Source organism: Scomber scombrus, chromosome 14, assembly GCF_963691925.1.
Source record: "Scomber scombrus chromosome 14, fScoSco1.1, whole genome shotgun sequence".
Lineage (NCBI taxonomy): Eukaryota > Metazoa > Chordata > Actinopteri > Scombriformes > Scombridae > Scomber > Scomber scombrus.
In genome coordinates, this window is record NC_084983.1 from 17,840,709 (window position 1) to 17,867,454 (window position 26,746).

The following is a 26,746-nucleotide window of genomic DNA, read 5'->3' on the forward strand; positions in this document are numbered from 1 at the left end:
TGAGTGCGTCACACCTCAGAGGGCTCAGAAAATGTCTTTTCACCAGCAGGGAAACAAGTTCCAGTTGGATTGATTTACTGCTGATATATAAAAAAAAAAAAAAACATTGTCAGCGAAAGTCTTGGCAACTTCACTGCTGCTGTTTGTGTTTGGCAGGTTATTATAGGCACACAATAACATCCTTCATTTCTAGTTTGAGTTGAACTTGTTTACGGATGGAGTTTGTCCCCAAAGCTTGGAAATCCTTGCAGCTATTCTGTTCCTTTCTATACTTCATATTAGCTGATAATACTAATTTATTCGTGATATTAACTCACAGATTATATTCTGTGTAAAGATAAGCCCCTAAATGCCAGAAAGTTTGATTGAAAAATCGACTTTACAGTTAATCTGGAGGCTCTGAAGACCAGATTGGGCAGAGATGTCACCAGTTTATTGTTTAAAGTACACACCGGGAGCAAATAACAGTGAGAGGACAATCCTCGTTGGTAAGTTAAGACAGTAAAAATGACACATTGTTGAAAACTGAACACACAACAAGCTCCAAAAAAAGCTTGTTTATTTTTTTCCACACAAGAAGTTCCAAATGAAAACCTTTTTTTTCTTTTTTCTTTGAAATGGAATCAGAAGAAATGTCACCTTTCTCATGGTTTAACACTGATAAAATACAGAGTTTCTACTAATCAGATGTGATCAGAAGAAAAGTTGTTAGGTGCAAGGTGAAAAGAAAAGAAAAAACAAAAAAACATCATTACCAAATGCTTAAGACCAACAGAAATCTCCCCATAAGGGCAGGATCTTTCTAAAGTAAATAGCCCTCCCCATTTTCACATCAGTACAGCAGGTCTGTGGGGATGGGACCTGCATTAAAGTGCAGACTGGGGCAGGGGAGGGGGGGGATTCAAGACCGCAATGGACACCAGGGCTTGGAGGGAGATGTTCCTTCCCTGTGTGAACCTTAGCTAGTTGCGCTAGTTTAGCGCACTTACAACTGCCTTTATTCTAGTACACTGTCAAAGTGGCTCAGTAATTTATTACTCGAGGCAAACATATTCATCATTGCATTTATCATCAGGTCTTACTGGTGGGTTCACACCGTGAGCAACGTGATCTTTGAGTCATCAGAAAAGACCAAAAAAATTAAATAAAAAAACGTCAAATTTCTACCAAGTAGAAGGTTTGCTGGTCGAGCTTTTTACTGTTTTTACTGTCATCAGCTGTCAAAATAAAAGCTTTTATGTAGTGTAACTATTTATTTCATTTGCCACTTGCTCACAAATAGTTGTTAGTAAAGTTTAGAGATGCTCCTAGGTATGTTTTTTAAATTTTGGACAGAGCCAGACTAACCTTTTCCAGTCTTTATGCTAAGCTAAGATAATTGCCTCTTGGTTTAAAGCAGACACGAGCGTGGTATCTATCCTCTCATCTAATAACTCTTAGCAAAAAGTGAATATTGTATTACTGAGATGGTGGAGCTGACCCTTGTTTGGCACGATGCATTTACTGTCTATGGTTAATAATAGTTTTAGTTAGCAAGGTAACAGCTTTAAAATAGGTTTAAAACCATTAAAAGAAAATGTACTTAACAGATAAAATTGAACATTCGACTCCTTACGGGGCGTTCACACCAAAAGCGTCTGACACGAATTGAGCAGCAAGTCTACATAGAAAATCAATGTAAATGGTGCGATAACATGCGATGATTAATGCTACACAAATTGAGCTTTCTTGCCAAAAAAAACCCTAACCCTAAATAAAATCTGCTAATACTGAGTGACTGATAAACCAGGTTGCTCACAGTGTGAATGCATCTTACTTATGAGAGCACTAAAAGAATAATCCCTCATCAAGAGGATGATGGATTCACTTCATGCTTCACCAGACCAAGCATCACGAGGCCTCTGAATTTAACATTGAGGGACTGAGGGACTCCCAACAAGTAAGATCATTGTTGTGATTAAAACAATGTTCAACAGCTAATAAAAAGCAAAAAAAACAACAAAAAATAACAAAAAAACACACCATACATGACTGAACCAGGCCGCTTGGCATTGCTGGTTGTCTCCAAGATGGTCTCCTTCAATTGCACACATGTATTTTGACAAAGGCATCAGTTTAGGCATTCAAACATCTTGGCACTGAGAAATGACCTGTTGAAAAAAAACACAAAAAAAAAGGAGAAAAAAAAAGAAAATGGAGAGCTTGATATATGTCTATATATATATATAGAATATTTCTTTCGATTTTGAGAGTACATTCGTCATCCTTCCATGAGAGGAATTATGTAACTAATACAGTATGGTGCTTGTGAGGGGTCAGGGAGTGGGAAGAAGCAGCTTTAGAGAGGAAAAGAAACAAATTCCATCTGGTAAACTAAAGCAACAACTACCAGAGCAGGCAGTGGAGGCCTCAAGTGCCAAATGAAGGAAGGAGGAGGTGAGGGTAAAGAAAATGACCGAGTAACAAAGGCATCCCTAACACACTGCCACACTCCTTCATACGCCACCCACGCTTTTGTGGTTAGATCCCTTCCTGTCAGAGCCGATCCACAGTAGTCCGCATATAAGCTCTTGGCACTTTTTGGACATGATAAACGAAATGACTTTGAAAACCGGTTGTTTTCATCGGTTTTTTTTTCCGCCGGCTTCCTTCACTGCGCTGAGCTCTCGGTCCTCAGAGCGCCGATGACACTTTGGATGTTTTCTTCAGGAACCTGGAGGAGAAGACACAAATATTTTAAAACCCTGCCCCATTTTCGGACAGCAGACCTTCATATTTAATCAAAATGAATTTAAAAGAAGAGCTCCTCTCTCTCCCTCTCTCTCTCTCTCACCAGAGCGTGGTCGAATTTGAAGGTACTGATGTAGTAAGCTGGAATGTCAGCTGTTGCCAGAGGTTCTGATATTTGAGCCACGATGCCACATTCATCTGAAACAAACACACAAATAAAAGGGTTTCACTTTAAGGTTCAATTTAACCCTTTTAAATACATTTTAATGCCACATAAAATACAATTTATTGACTATTTCACAATACCATACTGTAAATAGTAAAAGGGAAAACCAGTTGGGACTAAGGCTGGGCGATATGGCCAGAATCAAATATCACAATATTTTTCACCAAATACCTCTATATCGATATTTTGCCAATATTGTAAGGATGACTATCACAAAATATTCACGCAATAAGATTTTTGATAAATAATCATCAGTAATGTGGATATGATAACTAAGTGGATGAAGGCAGATAATATAACAGTTTTTTAAACTCAGAACATTTCAGTTTTACTGTAATGCAGCCTTTAAAAGCAGGGAAATACATTTATTCCATATCACGATATTACGATATTCAAAATCTATATCTATAAAATATCACAATATCGATATAATATTGATTTATTGCCCAGCCCTAGCTGGGATGATATGGCCTAAAATGAGCTATTATAAATTACTATACGGTATATAACAATAATATCGGTGATATGATTAATTAAATGGATGCAAGCTGGAGCCAAAGAAGTGGCAGAAAAGTGGATTAAACAATGAAAAATGATTAATTAAATTAAATTAATGCTAACATTAATTGAAATTTGCCCATAATGAGTGGATGAGCCTACTAGCTATTACTAATTACCGTGTTTGCAGGTCATCCACTCTAACTTTTTTTACTACTATTGTTTTTATTGCGTGTGTACTTACTTATTATTTATCGTTCTTTATTCTTTTTATTGATGTTCTTCCATTTTTGCTATCCTTCTGCTGCTGCAATACTGTAAATTTCCCCACTGTGGGACTAATAAAGGAATATCTAATCTTATTTTATCTAAAATCACTGTTTACAGCAGGCAAGAGAAAATATTTGAGACTTTTGTAAATAAAATTGAGAACTTTTTAATACCTACTGTTTTTTCGAGGAATCTGAAATCAAAGCTTTTTTAAAACTTTTCAAGACCTGCAGATATGATCTTATTTTTTAATCCCACCGCTGTAACTAATTAACTGTACTGACTGATCCAGTTATTAGTTTGTCCATGTGGTGAAGCAGTGGTTCCCACAGCATATCAGTTCCAAATGGGTTCTTTTGAATGGATTATCAACTTGAATCTCATGTAACTCTATTAATTATATCAAAGTGGATACTGGAACAATAATTTTTAATACTAAACAGTTGTGGCTGTTTAGGCATAGGTCTCTTTTTTCCCCCAGAAGGTTTGGTCAAGTTTGTATTTGTACTGCTACGAATTAGAGAGGCAGAAGATCATTCATCTTTTATTGTAAGGGATCCACTTTGACGTCTTGATGTCACAACAACAACAACAACTAATGAATTAAGGTTGGTTGGAGGTGTGTCTTAGTGTCATATTATTTATAGTGACAATAAATATGCCTGAGTTTCTGCAGTGTTCACCAATTTCAATTTAAACCTATTAATAATACACAGAATGCAATTGAATACAAGCTGATGGATGGATTAAACAGTTACATTAAGTAATTACATTCAATTTCAATGCCAAAATACTGTTGTTTGGTCATAATGTACAATGGTTTTGCATCTTGCACATATTAACTGCATATAAAGACATGCTAAGTTGCAAAAAAAAATCTATACTACTCATCAATCAATAATCTGAGTATATTTATTTGTATTCATTGAAGTATAAATGTATTTGGAGGTTGGTTAAACTCTGATATTGTACCTGTACATTTTATAGCCTACCTAATTAACATTGTGGCCAAATAAAACTCACCAAATCCTAACGGTTGTCCCCCAATTCGAACCATTTTCCAAAGCTCACCAGAGGCACTGGTGAAGAGGACATTGTTTGGAAACCTAGAAAAGGAATACAAGTATAAAGACATTAACACCATAAAGGGCCAATACAGAATATAACAATAAACAAAACTTTTAATTCTGACTGTTTCTTAGCAGCTAAAGTTTATTAGCAACAGTACTGAAAAATGGGACCGCACCATTTAGCATCTAAACTAACTGATGTTGATATTTGCAGCTATCTAGTCTGCAAACTAACATCAGATGTTTGTTTCGTATCTTGTCCATCTCGCTATGGTGCGGGACAAGATGTTGTTTTCCTGGTTTCAGATGTAAGACGACATTAACTTAAAGACTAATGTGGGCTGTAGTTCAACAAGTTTGTGGTTATTTTTGTGTTGTGATGTTACCGTTTGATATGCAGGGAGGTGTCTGGTTACAGTACCACGAAGAAGAGACTACAGGTCTGATGGTGTTGATTGAAACTCCACAGAAAGAACTGAACTGTTGTACCAATCTTTTAGTTAATCTGTGTCCAACAACGATTATTTTCATTACCCAATCTATTCATAATTTCTTGATTCATCGATTAGTTGTTTGGTTTATAAAATGTCAGAAAAATGTCGATCACTCAAAAAGCTCAAGGAACCAGAAAATCTTCACATTTAAGAAGCTAGAATCTGAGAATTTTCCATATTTTCTACTTAAAAAATTATTCAAAATGATTAAATCGATTATCAAAATAGTTGGCAATTCATTTTCTGTGGTTTTTCTACTGATTTTATAACAAATCTTTGTAGCTCAAATAACGACTCCCGCAATCAGATACAAAAACATCTTATAACTAACATTACTGTCTATGGCAGACAAGATAGAAACTTTTATAAACTTTAAAAAGAATCTTCTAAGGCCTTTTTTTTTTTTTTTTTTTTTTTTTTTAATAAAGGAAAAAAATTAATTCAAAAGGTTTTTTTAAAACCTGCAGATACCCTGCAAAGAACAAATTCTTCACTACATGAATGACACTATTCAGTTATCAGCTTGTATGTGATCACTCAGCTAATGTGGGTTATATTTCAACGCCTGTGGTGCTTTTAGTGTTGTGGTTGTTATAATTTGATGCAGCGCTGTCATTAAAACCCCAAAAGATTAAAAAAAAACTAATTTCTTGTTTTAGGGGATTTTTTTTATAGGAGCATACAGGACATATAATTAAAGAGTGGATAGGTATGCAGCAGAAGAAAAAAACCCAACTAGGACTATACATTCTTAACTTTTAAAATATTAAAAGTATCTAGTGTTCTTGGCTTTTATTTGGGAGATCAAATGTTTTGCCAAGCGCTGCCTCACTTTACTTCAAAGCATGTCTTTGTTTTGCTCTAGTTAACAGATACTGTGCAGGCCTGCAACAGAGTAAGCTAACTATTAACCAATGAGTAATTGGAGCAAAACAGATGAACATCAGCAGGTGAATAGCTGTTGCTACTGTTCAACCCTCTGCAATGAATAAGAGAGCCTTTGTAAAGTAGAGTAAAATGGGTGACCTATCTCTTTAAGGCAACACATTAGGTCTTACATAAATGTTGGGACAAAGCTGACCTACATGCTGCAGTAACAAAATATGAACAAAAAATATATAAGTAATATATAAATAATGAAAGTTTGGTCCAATTATTACTTTACCGCGATATGTCCTGAAGACATTTGTGACCCATATAAAGGGCTACCTCATTTATGAATGGACCATCTATGATCAGGTACTAAAGTGGTGGCAATAGAGGAGCAACCACATGGGATCTGCAGCTGCTCAAGTTTCTGTATGGCCTTCGTGCTTAATTAGAGAGCATACTGCGAGAAAGAGAAGAGCAGCGGAGAATAAATGAGTCAGACTGAAACCCGCTGTGACATCGTATATGGACAACTGCTCTGCTATTGCTTAGCAACAAACTAATCACCCCCTAAAACAACAATCATAAATTTGTTCCCAATGTGTGAAGATAATTTCCCAGTCTCATCTTGACTAAAAAGAAAGTAACACCTTAAAAAAAAGAACACGTTTGGCAAATTACGCAGCAGCAATATAAATGTGCTTTTGAGCGTCAGGTGTTTTCTGTCTGCCCAACCTTTGAGTCGTCTGTTCATCCATGACCAGAGAGATGTAGCCCTCGATCAGCGAGAAGGAGAAGAAGCGGATGTGGCTCGAGTCCTCGCTGGATGCTACTGGCTCCTTTGGCCTGGAAAGGAAGGCTCAACACTCAATGTGTTGGGACTAGTGGCGCAGAAATCACATTCATTTTTTTTTCTATCTCACCCCTAATGACCAAACCCACTTAAGCTTCACACATTTTCACTCGTATGGTTGCAACATCTAAGAAGTTTTGCTTGCTGATAGTCAACAAGAAATAGTGAACATTCATTCTATCTATTTGTGGGCATGTTATTGATCTTTAGCATTTAATACAGAGAATATCTTACATGATTTATAGTTTAGAAACTACTTATTTCTCTTATGCAATGCCTCAGTTCAGCGTCTGTCTGAAAGAAGCTTGTTTTCACTCCTTTCTCTTTAAGAGTATAAAAATAGCAGAAGAATCACAAATATCTTGATATTTCGCCTCTAACATCGTGGATTATCATGGTATCTAGATGCTTAGAAGGCAGGTCAAGGGATGACCAAAGGATTCATTTTTTTGGGGAACATGAATATCTGAACCAGATTTAATGATAACACTTCTAATATGAAAAAGTCAAAATGTTCTTGGCGCTAGAGGAAAAGTCAGGTGATCATCCAAGTCAGTAGGATTCATCAAACTTTCATAGTAATCCATCTGATAGATGTTTCGGTTTAGATCAAAGTGGTAGACTGACTTAGAAAAAAGGCAAAGCTCCAGCAAACCTTGCAGTATAGAATAACTTTATTAATAGTCAACGGACCCTGATGAAGGCCGCAAGCTGAAAAAGCGTTGGTCTTTAATAAAGTTTTTTTATACAAGTGTTGCTGGGGCTTTGACTTTCTTCGGACTTTTCCCTTCTCCTTGCATCTTGGAAGTAGGTGAAGTTGTGCCAGAAACCTCCACCTGTTGACTGACTTAGAGCCATACCACTAGAAACTTATATTCAAGTTATGTAAATTATAAATACTGTTACAGGACAACTAAAAACACAATTAGGAGAGAAACAAGCTAGAATTGCTAATGTCTTGTGTTATTGTTCCTCTGTGCTCAGATCTCAGTTCATATAGGTATTGAATCCAACAAAAGATTAAAACATGAGTCCTTGATAATGAAGGTATTTGACTGTATTTAAAATAAGATGAGGTGTTTCTTACCCTCCAGAGTAAAACATGACGTCCATGAGCAGGGTGGCTACAGAGGGCAGCGTGTCTGGGTCCAAGCTGGTCACACAGAACATGTTGCTGGGACTGGATAACGGGTGAATGATGGGGCGGGGCACTGAAAAATAAAAAAGGAACACATGAATGGTTAGACACAGCAATATAATAATAATAATGAGCATTTTCCATTTTCCTGAGCTTGTTTATGACAATGTGTTGGCTTTAAAGGTTGAAATCTGCTGTCAAGGATGAAAGTTTGAGCTCTACATACATGACATGTCAAATAACAAAAAATAAAAAGGTTTAGCTCAATGTTGTTAACACTTTTGCAGAACAAGGATGTATAATTTCAATCATAATGTTTTGCAAACTATATTACTCTTTGAAATTTACACTTTACTAACCAGTCCTTTAAATGCCACTCCACTTTGACCTAAAGTACTTAAACCATAATTACAACTACATTCCTGAATAAATTTGCTTTCAGTGATTGTGTAAACAAGAAACTGTGAAAAGACTATTTGGATTTAGAATAAAATCTCTATCGATGCCGAAGATGTTGATACAATGGTGTTGGATTACATCAGTACTGTGTAGTGTAAAATCAAAGCTTATCCACCACTCCTATCTGCATATGTCTGGATAACATTACTGTCTTATAACATATACATGTTTTATTTACACCTACCAAGTTTTGGCTTTACAAAGCCGTTGGTGACTCCCAGATTGTGAGCAGCAACAGTCTCTCCATTGACGACCCGAAGCAAAGTGAATTCGGAAGACAGCGTGTGCATGACCATCGGCAGGTCTCGCTCTCTAACCTAATGATGACAAAAAAGAAAAAAAGTTGAGGTTCAGAGCAAATGTGAGACAGTGAGGATCGGGATGAATCTTTGTGTTTCTGTGTCTTGGAAAACAGGGACGAACATAAGAAGGGGAAAAGATGAAATAGGAAAGCAGAGTTATTTTGTGATTGAATGCTATAATTTACTTTTTTTTTCTGTGCCCTGCTTCATCCATATTTATTCTGTTTTAATAACCTGCTACATTCCTCAGAATGGCTTTTGATTATCTCCAAAAGGGGCTCAGACTGTTTATATTCTACCAGTTACAAAGAGAATAGTAACAACAACATAGCTGCTTTGAGGAAAACCACTCCAGCAATCTTGCCGCTGCACTGGAATCTGGTCTGGAGTAGGTCTAGTGTAGGTGGGAAGAAAATGATAAATGTATCTCTGCTTGTAATGCAAATTTTTTTTTTTTTTACATTTAATATTGTTGAAGGCTGGTCCAAGGCAAGAGACTGTTTACTGCAACATGAGGCTAATTGAGAACTTCGCCTTCAGGCTCGAGTCTCTCTTTACCACAAGAGTACAAGCAGTACAATGTTTGCATCAATAGGGCTGCAAAATATGGCAAATAAATAATTTTTATAGAAGGCTTCAAACAAAAGGGGGAACTCAAAGTGCTCTACACAAAGCAAAGAAATGCATTTAGATCAACTTTGAAAAGCATAATAAAAAAGAAAATACATTGAATGAAATAAACAGAATGATTTACAGTAAAATAAAAATACGAATAGACAAAAAAATTATCAAGGAATACAGTTTCAGTGCAGCTACACAATAGTAATAAACTGCTCCAAATGTACAAAAGGGAATAAAAGTAACAAAGGGAAGCACAGGAAAAACACATCAATTCGGAGGTGCATTTAAGATAATCTAAGTTAGTCCACAACAATGACACAATATGATCATATCATTGCACCGTGTTTTTCCATATTTTGGTGCTTATACAACTGTGCACCTAAGCACATTTATACAAGTGGGAACTGATTTGATTTTTTTTAAAAAGATCAACAAAGATATTAAGCTTGAGCCTACGGGCACTCTAAATATCTGCAGCAAATTTCACGGAAATTAAGTTAATAGTTTTGTAAACAGTCTGTCTTGGGGAAGAGTTTTGGTAAAAATGGATGTTTGGAAGAATGGACTGAAGCCTCTCTTGTTTATGGGGTAAAAAGATCATTAAAGACAAAATAAAACCACGTAGAAAATGTGCTTTCCTTCTTTTTTTTGAGTCATATACATTTATTTTAGGGTTAATGCTTCCTTGGAGGTAATAACAAAAAATGTATTTTAATAGCTTTGTATCGTGAAAAGGACATTTCTTTCATTTTAAGATTTTTATGTTAATTGTTTAAACATAATTTGACCTATAAAGGCTTTTTTTATGATGTTGTAATGCAGACCAGTACCTCACCATCAAAAGTAAGGAGCCGAGTGTATTGATAGGAGAATAATTTAGTCAAAATCAATAAATGAAGCCTTGAAGTGTCTTCTTTGTCATCTCCGATACAAAAGCTAGTGAAAGAAGTGCATTTGGTAGTAATAGAGTGTTTCTTTATTCGGGGTGACAGCTATTGCTTTCGAGAGTCTGTACAAATGTGAGTAGAAAGTAAAGTTGCTTGAGAGAAGTTTGTGTTTAGATCTGAGTGGCTTGACTCAGTCGGGATCCTTCTGGCTCTCTCTAAATGAGTGCATTCACCATTTGGGTCAGGCTTTACCGCTTTATGTAACACAAAAGATCATAGTGGTGAAAAAGATGCATTTCGACTTTGAGCTATGGTAACGCAAGACGAGGACAGAGGGAGAACATAGGTCAAAGCAGCAGGTCTTTTATTTTTTTTACCTCTTTTTATCTGTTAGACCAATAATTAGGATTGTGGGTCGGAGCAGCCGGTGTTAGGACAGGAAACAGGCTCGTGTATGATACCTGGAATTCCAGCAGCAAGAGCTGAGCTGCTGATCCCCTTTACGTAACTACCAACAGATTATCAACATCGACACAGGGTGGGTTTTTTTTTCTCTCTTTCATTTTCATAAACATGCCAGAGCCGTGCAGCAGAGCTTGTTTTTCCACCAAAGCAAGGCAATAAAAAAAAGACTCCCTGTGGCCAGAGAGGCTTTGGTATGAGAGGATTTCTTCCTAAATCAAAGGAAGTGGGCCTGTGGAAGGTACACTATATCCAAGGTTATTGCTTTGTCATATCAGGCATTGTGGACGAAAGAAACGTGTTGCCAACGGTTGCATAACAGACAACTAATGCAACCATTTAAGCATGCTGGGAACCTGATCAATTGTCTGCTCATAAACACACTGATCAGCTTTCTAACTATGCATGAGTTGAAAACAAGAACAAGGAAACTTTACAGTTTTTTCTGATAGCAAATTTATCCCAGTTTGTATTGTCTTGTTTGCCATTGTGTAACGTCTAGGTTTTAAGTCAATTAAAGTGCAATTAAAGTCCAACTTTATTGATTTTTTTTGCTTTTGCTTGAGAATTTAAAGGGTGGGATGTTATAATTATCGAGATGTTTATAAAAAACAAACCCTTTTTTGTCAAGCAACAGCCATTCAATGCAATTATATTCTGTAATTACTTCTCTTTATAGTCATTTTCATTGTTAGTGGCAAGATTGACATCACCTTCGCAGACTCGAGGGATTCACATTAAACGATGCAGCATGTAGTTCAGCGTTACGGTTTGTAGTTGTATTTCATTGACAACCATCTCACTTCTATTCATTTTTTTCTAAACTTCTACAAATTTTCCCTTTAATTCTCATAATTATGTCTGTGGTTGTATGTGATTGTATTTGAAAGTAAAATCCCTACTCCTACAGGAGGTTAATGATACAAAAAACTTTACTTACAACAAAAAGATTTACTTATAAAACTCATATTCAACCTCTTGTACAAGTTTAGTTCAACACTGTTTAATGCTGTTTTCTGCTTGCAGCTGTCAAGAGCCACACTCATTTTTTTGACTGGAGATAATGTTGATGTTGTCTCAAAATAGTAAAAAAAAAAAAAAGTAATACACAACCTCTTCACATGAAACCAAAGTGGTACTGGAGTGTTATTATCCACACTCACCAGAATGAAGTCCGTTTGATACGTCGACAGCATGAAAACAGAGATGTTGTGGTCGGCCAGCGGTGCAATGACTGATTTAGCGATTTTGGTGACTCCAATGGGTTGCGAACTGGAGGCGTTGCCGCCCCCTGACACCACGTTGAGGGCTAACCATGTGGCATCAGCAACACTGATGTGCTCTGACTCAGGCAGCTCTGGGAAGACACAAGACAGTCATGTCAAGAAAAACAGACAAAAAAAAAAAAATAAGCAGAGACTTGCTGCTATTATTAATGGTGACAGTAATACACCATTGTATTAATATTGCACAACACCAGTTGTTCTAAACATCAAATCCCTGCTAGCTCTTTCCTGGCAAAAACGAACATGTAATGACACATTTTCCAACACCAGCTTGAATTAAATAGAAGAGAAACAGGTGGTAAGAGTGAGCAATGAGCATGAGTAATGGATGTTCCTCAATTTTTTTATTTTTTTTTGTTTTAATGCAGCTCCAGTTCCTGGTTTTCATCTTTAACACAGATGCTCTTTGTTTTTACAAAACAAGGAATACTATTACTAATGCCTTTTTATTACCTAGAATTATGGGAAATACAATATTCTTCCTGGCCTCCACCCTTCTGTGTCCGAGTCAGTGATAGAGAAGCCTTCCCAGACCCTGTATTAGACGAGCTTTTCCACCTGTCCTATTAAATTCCAGTCTAGACGATGGTACCTCCCTGTTTGATTATACATTCTGGATCATTGTGTCCAAAGTTTCTCAGGATTTAAAAGTCAGTTAAAGAGAGAATAACATTTGAGATACGAGTTACACCTGGCCTTCATTCATAATGCTGGAATAAGACAGTGAGGCTCTAAAACAGAAACTCAAGTCCATGGTTTAACAATAAGGCTGGACCGATTGCCCGGGGCAAGTAAAATTCATGGATGTCTTATAAGAGCTGGATACCAGACCAAAAATGGTGGACATTCAGTCCTATGAGAATTGCTCAGCTGGTGCATACACCAAAAAAGGTTTATAGCTTCTGGGTTTGCTTCCACGGTATGAGGCACACTGCACATGCTCAGTAGTGTTTCTCGCTCCGCTCATAGACTTTATATTGTGATTTAAACCACTTTTCTCAGCTTGAGAAAGGTTTTACAAAAATAAAACCTCCATGGATCAAAAATGCATAATAGAGAGAGTCATAATTGACCTTTTTTGTGTCCTGTCAACTGTTTTATAATGGTGGTCTCTGAAGAGAATGCTTTTTGGGCCGCAGGGGGATTTTTTGTTGCAATACCGCAAGTGATCACTGGGGGAAAAAATCAGCTGATGGGCTGAGCAGCAGCGCCATATCCAGCTCTTATAATGCATCCATGGTAAAATGCCACATCAGGCTAGTAAATCTATCAATGTCTTTTTCTGATTGTCGTATCATAAATTTTGTTCTCGTTCTCTAGCACTCAGCATTGGAGAATATTGGCACGTGCCGTTGCCCAATCAAGAACTGAGTAGACTACCTTGCAGTAAATGTAAAGCACAGTCTGCAGTGCATCATTAATAAACGCTGCAGCTTCTCAAAGAAAAGTCACGTCTGTTGTTTCCCCAACTGCTTATAAAGTGAAAGTGGTAGCCTCGAAGTGACAATAGTTAAGCCCAATTATATTTAACCAGGGGCCAGTTTTTTTCAGCATTGTTTATTGGGAGGCTGACATTGTGCAGGCAACATCTTTGATTTGTAATTTATTTCATTCAATTAATTCAAGACCAAAACTGGTTTATAAAGCACTTTTACGGTTGCATGTGAAGGCAGATGTCTATTCAATGTTAATACTTATCTGGCAATAAAGAGAGGACAGATTATTATTACAGAGTGCATGTTTTAATCATCTTATAATTTTGTAAGATGCTAAAAATTAATATTTAATGGAATGTAAATGAGCCTCCTGTTTACATTCTTATGAAGAGTCATGTTAAAGATTGGATTGTAATGTTTAAAAAGGAAAACTTTCATTAAGGGGCTAAATAATTGTGTTGTAGGGCCGGATTTGGCCAACGGTCTAATATTTGCCTACCATTGGGTTAGCCTAACCTGATGACGTTAAGAGAAACAGAGAACGGAGAAATGTTTGTTTGCTGAGTCTCTCTCTCTCTCTCTAGTTTTGCTCCGCTTTTTCTCTTCTTAAACTAGAGTTATAGTACACTTTAACATTTGTCATTATCCCATCACTTGTGGCTTAAACTGACAAATGATCTGCAGTAACAACACATCAACAATATAATTAAATTATTGTCACAGATTATGCTTTGAAACTATAATCATACTATTGATTAAGAAGCTTGTTAAAACATTAAAAATGTATATCACTGTAGTAACTGAACAACAAGCCACACAGCTTTAACATATTAGCTGAATTATTAGCCACTTCAACCTGGTCTAGTTAATCAACAACCTTTAAAACAGTAGGTTTAACAGGATAGGCAATAATATTAATCTAAAGTATACAGCCTGCCTAAAATAACTTAAAGTCAGTGTTTGGAGTAAGGTTAGAAATCTGTCTTCTCAGTCTCTTTTTGAAGTTTTTAAAAATGTATCTAACCTTGCAAGAGCTTTACTTTCAAGTCTTAGTTCAACCTCCAGCAGGCATTAACACACTCAGAGCCAGTCACCAGTAGAAAATACCTGCGCCAGTTATGCAACAAATAGCCCGTCGTCTCCAGGGCAACAAAGGACAGTCACTCTGGAAAAGGGTGTGTAATGACATGGATTCACTCACTCAGCCAACCACAAAAAAACACGGCGAGTGGCAGCTTGGCCCCCACATCTATAATGACAAAATGTGCTCAAACAGTGGCAGCTGAGGCTACGTGGAACTGCAGAGAATCACGGATTACACAATGTGATCTTTTTTTTTCTCTTCTTCTTTACCTCCCTTCCCTCCCTCCTGCCGCCCCATCTATGGTTGCCACAGTGACTTTAAAGATCCACAAAGCGAGGCCCACCTTTAAAGCCTTCCTCATCGACGATAATGGTGTAGTCCTCCGGAGTCTCTGTCAAACTGAAAAACTTGCATCTGGATAAAAGAAGACAGAGACAGAGAGGATAGGATGAAACGGTGTGTGAATTTATTTTATAATACAATGTAGAAAAGCTTCAAGTCGGACGAAGCTTTACTTTATAACTCATGTCTCAGGTCAGTCTTAACAATTACGGTCTCCTCTAGCTCTACTGGTCCCTGAAGCATTCATAACACAAACATCAAATAGACTGGAGAATTAAGGAGACGGTTTCATAAGAAAAGGCAGCAACAATGAGATGTGCAGGGACTAATACAAGACCACAACTGAGCCTGTAAATGTCTTCTTTATCATTTTATATTGATACATTTTATACTCATAACCAACTCATCAATAAAGCACAATGCTGCTCTGCTTCCAATATAAAGCAAAACCTGCAACTGAGAGGAGTCTCAATGATCGATGTTTTTTAATACAGAAGCCTGGGCAAAATTACTTAAAATCTATATTAAGATTAATAATCACATTTTACTTGATAATCATAAATATGTGTATGCATTTCCTTTCTCACATTGGATCACTTATGATATGATTTGATAAATTAGAGATGCAGCAATTGGTCAAATCCATCACCAGAAAATTCTTCATAAGTAGTTATTATGAATACATTTAGGTCGGTTAGAGACTCATAATGCCATTAAGTTTATGATTTAATTTATTATGCAGCCCATAAACAAACAAAACATACTTGCAGTGCAATAAAGGGGACGTGTCATGCCCATTTTCAGGCCTTTATTATATTCTGAGGCTCTACTGTAATATCCTTAATGATTTAGAGTTCAAAAAGCTCAAAATAACTTATTTATCTTTCACTGGGCCTTTATGGAGACTGTCAGTTAAGCCTCTGTCTGAAACAGGCAGTTTTAGCTTCCGTCTCTTTAAGGGCGCCCTCCCGATAAAGCTGCTCTGTTCTGATTTGTCAGCTTCAATAAGCGACTCTGGAGGCTACGTAAACAGTAGTAGTAGAATTTTGCTTCTTTTGCTCGTTCTTTACTGAAAATATAGACTTCGCAACTACATCTGTAAACATTTAAACCTGAATCTGATTTGAAATATACGAGTGGACGACATGAACAACACATGGAACAACCTTAACAACAAAGACGACACAATCTGACTTAAGTTTTGGATCTTTGGCCATATTTAACATAGTCATCCAACAACATAACAGTTTATAAATGACAGAAAATCACAAAAAGCACGTTATCCCCCCTTTAACTAGCAACAAGCTGGCTGATTAACCTGTTCATTGCAAGTTATTGGTTAAGAAAAGTGGTAAACAGAAAAAGCCCAGTGCTCAGCCAACACTGATTAACACACTCCTGATGTTAGAGGTCAATTTAATACTCTGAAAGGTGTCAGCACAATTACCTCTGTCTTTTATAATAATGTGCGTGATATATTACCTCTACTTGCTCCTCTTAAAACATACCTTTACAGCAAAGCTTTTAGTTAATCAGTGTTTTATCTTGTGTTTTAGACTTGCTTTTATTCAGTTTCATTTTTAAAATTTGTTTAACTTTTATCTCTTCTTATTTGATTTAATGTTTTCTTACCTATACTGTTGAGTTTAAGTTACTGTACTTGTTTGCTCTTGTTTTATTGCTCCAAATGTGAAGCCCTTTGAGCTGCATTTTATGTATGAATGGTGCTATATAAATAAAGTTATTAGTATAATTAATATTTTTGTTATTATATCACAAATAGGGCCTGGTTTAAACCTCAGTATGTTTTTAGTGCCAAACAAGATGTGTCCATAGCACAGAGTTATGTAAATTGTCAAGTATGGAAAGCTGTTCTGGTCAGATTCATATATTGTTTACTTAAGCAGATAGTCCCTGATTTCAATTAAAATTTTGGCCTCTATTTTGTTTAGTCAGAGTTCCTGTATGGTTGCTTATGTTTAGACAATATTTAACATTTGAGAACTTTGGATTCTTTTGTGATAAACATACATCAATGCAACATATTGGAAAAAAGACGTATTAATTTGGTTCCAAAACCCTGTTGTGCTATTAGCAGCAATGTAGAACAATCTCAAATAATACCAATAAATTCTTTTTTGTTCTTGTTTTAGTCTCATCTTTTATTAAAACCACTCTTTTTTCCCCCTAAAAATACTTCACATCACAATAATGTTTAGTTAGATTTGACCATTTCTAGTACAACAAAGGTTGTGTTGATGATTTTGTCTGAAGTCGAGCTGTCAAAGTTCAATTCAAGGAACCCGCAAATGTTCCAAGAAGGCGAGGAGGAATATTCCTTCATAATTAAACCCTGTCCAGCCGGCTTTTTGAAGCACACGGGGAAGCAGCTCAATGGAAAAACACCATGCACAACACCAGTGTGATAATCACATTCTCTACAGGCCGACGACTGAATGCTCGCACTTCATATTTGTCTGAAAGGTGTGAAGAACAGCGGGAGGGGGTGGGGGGAATAACAGAGAAGACTCTCGACAACGCTCTCTATGGGAAGAGCAGCATTTCCTCTCAGAATTAAAGGAGCTGTCAAGTGTCACTTTGATTTGCGGCGTGTTTTGTCGAGCCAGGACATTAATGTGATGAGCACCGGAGCTTCTGTCTTGTGACCAGCTCTGCCGAGGCATTGAGCGCATACATAAAAGGAAAAGAAAGGATAATACAATGAAGTCAAAGGTTGATAATACTCCTCTAATCATGATTGTGTCATTATGAGCCCGACTTAATGACTCACTTTAATCTTTGACGGTGTTCCATCCAGATGAAACGAAAATGAAGCTGATTTATAATCAACATAATCACGATATAATCCAAACAGTCCTGCGCCGATTCATTTAGCCGGAGAGTTGTTGACGCAAGCTAACGAGCTGAATTTATCTCACAAGGTTTGTGAGAAGGACTCGAGATATATCTTCATATGATCAGTCAGACTGTTACAGCTTATTTACGGTTTCATCTAATCCCTTTCATCAGATGTTTCCTGGTCTAAAATACATTTTAATCAAGGAATAGTTCTGCATTTAAAAGCTGCTTTAATTGATTTTGTGGCCACTCGAGGGGGGTGGAGGAACAAGCAGAAACCACAATACTGCCATATAATCATCTCTTATTGTTATTATGGTGGACATTTTAGCAATCAGTTGCTCATTTATACACCCAGTAGACACACAGCAGCATTAGAATTCACTAGGAGTCATGTTTCTGTCCAACTGATGAATATTCACTTCTTTTTTTAGTTCTGCTTTGCTTGCCACCAACTCTTCAGGAAAATATCTCTCTCTTTAGCTGCTACATGCTCCATTATGGGCAGGTAACATATAAAGTGTTTACCAGAGCTTTTGCACAATTTTGTGGGGGCATTTTTGCCTTTATGTGATATTTAATAGTGTAGCGATAAACAGAAATCATGGGAAGAGAGAGGTGGGCATGACAGGAAATGAAGGCTGGAGTTTAACCAAGGACCTGGTGGTTATGTTGGACGTGCCTTATGCCACGTTCATGGAATATCAGAATTAACGTAAATGCAAGTTTCTGGGATGTAAATAACATTCAAGTCAACCTGAGATTTTTCTGAAAGCTCCGATATATAAGACTGATATCCAACTTGGCACTTAATAATTAGGAAATGCTTGAAAACCAAGCAGACATGAATGCCTCATGTGATCCAAAGTCCGTCATTCAACATAATTCAACCCAAATTGAATGGATATAATGTAATTTTTGCCAAGGCACAGTACGTTAAACCCTCATACGAACAACTCAGTTATAATACAATTTCCCTGAGTTGTCGGATCACGTGAAAGCTTGAAAGGTCTCGATAGAAGAATCTTTTTGATCCTTCACATTACATCCAACATAGCGTGAATGCGGCATTAAGCCCAGGCCTTTTTCACAGCAGTCATTTTGACCTTTCAATGTCTCTGTTCTATTCAAGTCTCCCAGTAAGTCGTGACAGTGGTGGTACTGGTTTCATCACTATGAGACATTTCACATTATCACGTGATTAATTGCTTCTACACCAACTTTGATTACTGCAGTTTTAACACTGATGCATTGAACACTTCTGAGTATTTTAAGCACAAAAAAGGGGTTAAACATTTATATCCCCTTAACTATGGTATATAAAAAAATGTACAGTACATAAAAGTGAAACTCTGAGTTATTTTATGTAATTGTAGCTTGGTTTTAATTATGTTACTTGAAGGGACTGATTTGAGCACCATTGGTATTTCTGGTTTTTCAGCTTTGTTCACATTTCCTTCATTGTGTGTGTTTTTAAAGAAGTAACTGTTGTGAGTGCATGCAGAAATAAACAAGAAAGACAAGAGATTCGAGATTAAACCCTAGAATTAAATGGGCGGAATTATCACTTTAGATTTAGCAAATCAGTCACAAAGTATGTACTGTACACACATTGTGTTCAGTGGAGAAAGGAGGCACAATACAGCACTTTGATAAGGAGGTAAGTGTGCTGTTGAAGAGGCTTATCAACAGGAGGAGGGATGAGGTGTGCCAAGCTTGATGCTTTAACAACATGAAGGCAAGAGAACGAGAGTGTGGAGAGAATAATCAGCTAGAAGGAACTATGAGGGGGGAAGCTAGAAGATGAAACAAGCTGCAAAACCAAAGTAATGTAAAAGGTCACACACACAGGTCCTGCAGTACTTCTCTCATCATTGATAAGATAGCTGCTGCAAACACTTGAACACCACCTAAGGATTTTTCTAAAACACTAAATCTAGTGTCCAACTAACCCTGGAAAGATTTGAATGCGTCTGATTCACCCATTGAATCACTGACCCTGTGATTAATGAACGACCCCTCTCTACCTGCTGAGCCACAGCCGGTGGAGCTGCCTGTTCTTTATCGATTTGGTCCAACACTACGTCGTTTGGTCAGATGAAAAACAAAGTCATCCAACACGCTTTAGCACCAAAATAACCAAAGCACACCTAAAAAAAAAAGGAACATTCGATCCAAGTCCAAGATAACTGAGATGTCTTTAATCTTTTCCTAATGTGACCCACAGTATACAAAAATGGAAACAAAATTCATAACTTCTAAATTTTTGTGCAGCTTATACACATTTTTATATATGCAAGTTTGACCTGTGTTTGTTAAAAATGTTGTTGTATCCTTCATATTCTATAAAATGCTTTCATGGACCATAAAATATTGATTGTGAATGTTTTTTTGCCCCCATAAGATTAATCTAACAGAACGATTAACAACATTTATTAATGACTGATGGGGGATTTATGAATGTGAATTGGTGTAGAGACTAATTATGAGTCAGAATATGAACAGTATGTAAGGGTTAATAATTAGAAAATAATTCAAGGACCCAGATGTTGACATGAAGTAGCCAGAAATGTCCTCACACTATAATAAACATTAATTGAGAGCAAACTGTAGCCTAGGTTACGTTTAAGTTACAGACAGTATAAGTCAGTGGTTAAAGTGCTTGTTAATTTGTTGTTTACTTGTGAATGTTCCCCACTATGCCGCATACCACCGAAGACGATGGACTGAGTGCATAATTACACCCACAGACTAGACACAAATAGGGTAATGCAACAAACACTGATGCCTGTTGTGTGGATGCGGATACAGTCTAAGGCCAGTTCTTTGATTGGGTCATTTTAAGTGGATGAAAATTAGACATCTGCTGTGAGGGAATCTGTATCGTTGGAACAAAAGCGATCACTAAAACAAAATAGACTGTTATAAACCCTACATGCAGGTCAAGCTGGTACGTTGTCGTAAGTTTTGATGAATCATACTGAAGATTTCCTCGCTAATTACATTTTTCAAGCCATCTTTGGTAGCCATTGACATCTGAGTTCAGCCATAATGAACCTGTAATAGCTGATAAAGGCTTAGTTTAGCAGTTTCTTGTAATTGACAGTATCATGAGGTGACAAATAAATCTGTTTGAATGGTAAAACCACACCTTTCATGTGTTTACTTCCTCACTGACATCTATACAATAAGTTCTGCCTCTCCTGTTTCAGACACTAAAACTATGGTTTCAACAAAAAAATCAAATTAATGAAAAAAGGAAGATGTTTGATACCCTCTATTAGAGTCTGTCTGAACTATTGGCTGATATTAGTTTACTGCAGAAATATCAGTATCAACACTATGTGGACCTTATGTGGTCACAATTCTTATACAATACAAACTCATTGTGTGTTATTTGAATAGAATAAGACTGAAACTAATCAATATTTTAATTATCAGTTACTTTATCGATTTTTGATTCATGGATTAGTTGATTGGTCTATAAAATGTCAGAAAATAGTGAAAAATGTCAGTCATGGTTTCCCAAAGCCTTCCGAACAACATTCAACAATCCAAAGATATTTAGTTTATCATCCTAGAAAATATAATGAACCAGAAAAGAAGCTGGAATCAGAGAATCTCAACATTTTTTTCTCAATAAAGACTTAAAATGATGAATCAACTATAAAATAGTGGTGTAAAGGAATGCAGTTAATCCATGAGCCGCGTGGATTGCTCACACAGTCATGAACTAACAGGGATTTTAAAGAGTAAGAACCAAACCAGCTTCTAATGGGTCCAAATTTGCAGGTATGTTTGCATGCTGTTTAACAATCTAGCTGCTAATGATTGATTGTTAGTTATCATCCACTACAATGTTTAAATGAAGAAAGTGATCACACCTCAGATTGCACTTCCATTTAACAATTGAGTGTTGAATATTTTATACATTTTAAGACTTTAGTTAAACATTGGACATCTTGAATGTTGTTTTATTTTAAGACTGTGTGCAAAAACCCCCTTGGTGTTTTACAGAATAAATGGAAAATGTCTTTTTGGTGATAAAAAAAAAGATCCAATTGGTGACTCAAAGCTGTGATATGATCCTAACTGTAAGTTTTGTGATTCGTCACAAAACCACTATTAAAAAAAATAGTTTCTTGTCGATCGTCTAATTGTTGCAGCTCTGGAAAATAATTGCTGTACAATATATTGGGATATAAGGTGGCTAGTCTAACATCTATACTGTGCAACTTACTTCAATGTGTGCATGATTTCCCCACCATTAAAACTTTTATTTGTAGTTGATTGCAGATTATAAGCATTCAAAGTGACATTACAGGCTGGTGAAACAACATGTTGCTCTGTGGCTTCTCTTACTTGACTTGTGCAACAGTCATGGCAGCTGTGGCTGGCTTTTTTACGCCAGCAAAACATATCAGTTCACACTTCAACAGGAAGTGTGCATAGCTGGAGAATCTGTGTTATTGAGTTACAACAATCCTGCCTACAAGAAACTCAATGTGTCAAAAATCAATCTGAGTGAATCATATGACTTAATTCATTTGCAGCTTTTTGGATAGATAATCAAATTGTTTTCAATTGTTGTCATTTTTCAAGCAAAGATATCAAATATTATCTGGTTCCAGCTTCTCCTATGTGAGGATTTTTGGACATTTGACATATTTTTCACTAAAAAAAAGATAATTTTATTCAAATATACAATGATTAATTGATTAATCAAAAATAATAATCAGTAGATTAATTAATACTGAAAACTACAAGGGCTATAACTAACAATTATTTTCATTATCATAAATCGTTTGGTCTATAAATCATCTGAAAACACTGAAATATTCCAGTCACAAAACGCTAGAGCACAAGCTGACGTCATTGAATGTCTTTTTACCCGACCAAAAGTCCAAAGCCCAAAAACTTTTAATTTGCTATAACGTTAGGTTAAAAAAAAAGCAGCAAATTCTCACATTTGAAAACCCAAAACCATGAAAAGTTTGACATCTTTGCTTGAAAAATTACTCAAACAGTTAATAAATGATCAAAATCTTTGCAGATTAACTGTTTTTGGATTGACTAGGGCTGCAATTTATGATTAGCCCAAGTTGGCGTATTTTAATATCTTGTTTTGCCTGATCAGCTGTCCCAACTCCAAAGATGTCCAATTTTCTATCATGTATGACATTAAAAAGCTTCATATCCTCTCTTTTATGACTCTTCAACCAGCAAATGTTTGGCGTATTTCCTTAAAAAGGACTCTAAATGGTTCATTTCTGTCTGCAGACTAATCCATCAAATGACTAATCGTCGCTGCTCTGGAAATAATAATTAGCTGCAGCCCTGTTTGAGTTAAATCAGGTAGGTATTTTTTAATGACATTAGATAATCAGTAAGCTGAAGGGAGTGTGTTTGATCAGTAACTTCTCCTCAGCACAGAGGGAGAGTTAATTACCATCTCGCTGCCTCACTTGGACTGACTTTGCCTGTCAGTGTGTCAGTTAAATTAACTAATTTGCTTAGACTAACAGGGTTTTTTCCTGGGTCTTTCTTCTTCTTTTTAAAAAAAAAGGTGGCAAAGGCCAGAAATGTGTGTGGAGCAACGTATAGTTTGTATGCGCAGTCACGAACCTTTGGTGTGGTTAAATTAAATTATTTAACAGAAAAAAGAGATTGTTAGCAGAAAGTAATTGTCTAATATTTGAGGGCATTATGTAGTTGATATATTCATGGTCAGCATTCGGACACTCAAATAAAATGGTAGCAGGAACTGTAGCAGGAACTGTAGTGAACTGTGTAACAAATAGAGGGGAACACTAAGATAAGTATCCGGGTGCTGCGGTGCTCTCGCAGTTGAGTTCCGCCTTTTTCGCTCTGTCAACATCACCTGTCAGAGTTCTCAACAAAGACAGCAGCCAATAATATAAAGGTGAATCACATTTGAGTTAGATAGGTTAATATTAATAGACTGTATGGTAATAAAACTGCACGAAAGAGTAATGAGACGAGTTAAGACCTGCTGCTTGGGCTATTTAAATTTAAAGAGAGCATATTAGTTTCTTTTTATGGTTATTTATATATGTTTATGATGTTGGGTATCTTTGTTAAACATAGGACTGGGCGATATGGCATCAGAATAGTGGATGACTCATTTAATAGTTGGCAAAGTAATCGATTAATTGTTGCAGTAGAGTGATAGCTAAAATCTGATAGAAATGTTCCCTTCAGTTTGCAAACTTTGTTCCGATCTTGTCGCACTTGCCCATAAACGATTGTCTGTTCAGTAGCCTTCGTTGCTATGGCTGTTGCTATGTTTTTTCCACATGTTGTTTGCCTAGTACAGGCTCATATTTCGGATCTGATATTGACCCGAGCGGATGTAGTTGAGAAGTTGATATATCGAGGAAAGAAAAACGTGAAAAAGTGTTGAAATCCTATTACTATAGTTTGTTTGAGTGCAGAGGGGCAGCTTCCAGAGGCCGGCCAATCAGAACAGAGTTAGCAGAGTGGATGGGGGGCAACTTCAATCCAATTTATTATCACAGGTTTTACACGTGTTTGGAAATTATGGTCAACAGGCCTCACTTAAATGAAAGTATACCTCATTTTTGAGTTAATGGTCGTTGTCTTCAAGGGTCAAAATTGACCCGAGGAGAACAGAAGGGTTAACTATGGAAGGCAATGTATTTGTCATACCTACAATAAAACCCTAAGGAGTTAGGGGGGGGGGGGGGCTAAAACGTTTCAGACTAGGGGTTTAACTAAAGGACTTTGTAAAAGAGCCAGAATAACCTAAAGGAGTTTTTTGTAATGACTGTAAATCATGCTAAGACATCCCAGTAAAGCCCCAGATTAAAAAATATATATAAACCTGTAAATGTGCATGTTACAGTACATCCTCTTTAAATATGGCAGGACGTGTATTTGTCATACCTACAATAAAACCATAAAGAGTTAGGTTGCCTTAAAGAGACAGGAATATGCATATGTCACACAGAGGCTGAACTGAGGGGCCAGTATGAGGTAAATAAATATTTTTTTTAACTATAAATCGTGCAAAGACATCCCAGTAAAGCCCCAGATAAAAAAAAATAGACCTGTAAATGTGCTTGCAACATCCTCTTTAAATATGGTAGGCATGGTATTTGTCATACCTACAATAAAACCATGAGTAAGAGGAAGGAGGGCTTAAAGAAACAGGAGAAACAACAGCCTGTTTCAGACTATATGACTTTATAAAGAGCCAGAATAACATAAATAAGGTGTTTTTATAATGTAAATCATGCAAAGACATCCCAGTAGAGCCCTAGATTTAAAAAAATAAAAATAAAATAGACCTGTAATTGTGCATGATTTGTGTCCCCTTTAAGTTTCCTCAGGCTTGATTGGCTGACAGTAAACATCCACTTTCATGGGACAGGATATAGTCTCTGCTGTATGTGCTATAAATGTATGAATGTATCCTTCAGTGTGTTCAAGTTGGGTTAAAAACATGGTATAAATTTCCCCTTAGGCTGCACACTCACACACACATACACAAACACACACACACTCATATATATATATATAGCCTACTGTACAGACACACACACACCCCCCGGCTGGCGTCGACCCAGCTACAGATGGCACAAAGCTACAAAATGACACTACAGAACAAGGATAGGCCTGGAAACTGGTGGCATGAAACCAACAACACACACACAAAATAAACACACACACAGCCAACTGCTCTCTAAATAACACACAAAAGCTGCACATTTTTAACACAACTACAGGAAATAGCTAAAGCAGGAATCACACACCTCGCTACATTTCCCTGTGCTGCAGCTCTGTGTGACAAACATACAAATCACACAATGTATTTTTTTCTTATGTGTGTGTGTGTGTGTCTATATATCACGTCTGGGAAGTTGCACCTACCTTGTTTTAGAGGCCAAGAAGGCGAGTTTTATTAATCCGTGAGTGCAAATCTGGATCCCCTCTTTCTCTATACTCGCCACTTTCAAGCTGTGCTCTAAAATGTGAAGCTCCATCTTTTACGTCTTCTCATTTGAGGAGCGACTAAAAAAGAAAAATGTTTAGAGAGGGAAAAAAAGAAGGAAAAAAAGATAATAATAATAATAATAATAATAAAAAAATTATAATAATAATAATAAAAGTACTTTCAGATGAGATGCATAAATAAATAAATACACACGCACGCACACACACGCATACACATACACAAGCGCGACAGGCTAGGCGTATTAAATAGAGAAAGAAAGAGGGAGGCAGGGAGGAATAAAGAAAGCAAAGAGGTGGAAAACGGAGCTGCTGTCAAAAGCTGAAACGGAAAGGGCGCACACTTCTGGGTTCTGGATTTCAGAATAAAAGTCTCCAGCAGTGCAGGGGACTTGTAATCAAGGTTGGGAAGGTTCCTTTGGAAATGTAATAGGTTACAGATGACTAGTTAATATATTTAAAATGTAATAAGTAATGTAACTATTTCAATTACTTAAACAAAGTAATGTAACTTATTACATTTGATTACTTTTCTAATTTTCTAACGACCTAAGGTCAGCTGTTTTTCATGGATACTGACATGATTTATAAGGGAGATCATTTATTATAAAGCAAGATTTATCTCTCATTTGAACATGTATTCATTAGTTCATGTAGATTTTGGAATATACAATAGATAAGATAAAGTCGAAAGTCTGGCATGGGCTTAATAGGTACTGTGACACCATTTAAGAGTATGTGTGCTCCAAATGAGCCCACGATTTATTTACAAAATATGAAAAAATATATGCTGTTTTTAAGCAATATATGTATTCTGTAACATGTTAAATATTAAAAAATAGGGGTAAAAAGCCCTCCTCCTGA

The 26,746-nt window shown here is 36.5% G+C and overlaps 1 protein-coding gene across 1 annotated transcript; it reads right to left on the reverse strand.

Moving 5' to 3' along the window:
* Positions 1-542: 542 nt before the first annotated feature.
* On the reverse strand, positions 543-26,150 carry castor2 (cytosolic arginine sensor for mTORC1 subunit 2). The gene is made up of 9 exons (XM_062433756.1): positions 25,802-26,150; positions 15,030-15,100; positions 12,044-12,237; positions 8,793-8,925; positions 8,099-8,222; positions 6,894-7,004; positions 4,748-4,830; positions 2,834-2,928; positions 543-2,713 (listed from the first exon to the last, which is right to left on the reverse strand). The coding sequence occupies exons 1-9, from the start codon at positions 25,912-25,914 to the stop codon at positions 2,651-2,653; spliced, it is 987 nt and encodes a 328-aa protein (XP_062289740.1). The 5' UTR covers positions 25,915-26,150; the 3' UTR covers positions 543-2,650.
* Positions 26,151-26,746: the final 596 nt, after the last annotated feature.

Excerpts from the sequence above, each read along its gene's own strand:
- castor2 (XM_062433756.1), bottom strand. The coding sequence starts at position 25,914 with ATGGAGCTTCACATTTTAGAGCACAGCTTGAAAGTGGCGAGTATAGAG. Across the intron at positions 12,238-15,029 it reads CGATGAGGAAGGCTTTAAAG|AGCTGCCTGAGTCAGAGCAC; the intron begins GTGGGCCTCGCT and ends GTGTCTTCCCAG. Across the intron at positions 8,926-12,043 it reads ATCAAACGGACTTCATTCTG|GTTAGAGAGCGAGACCTGCC; the intron begins GTGAGTGTGGAT and ends TGTCATCATTAG.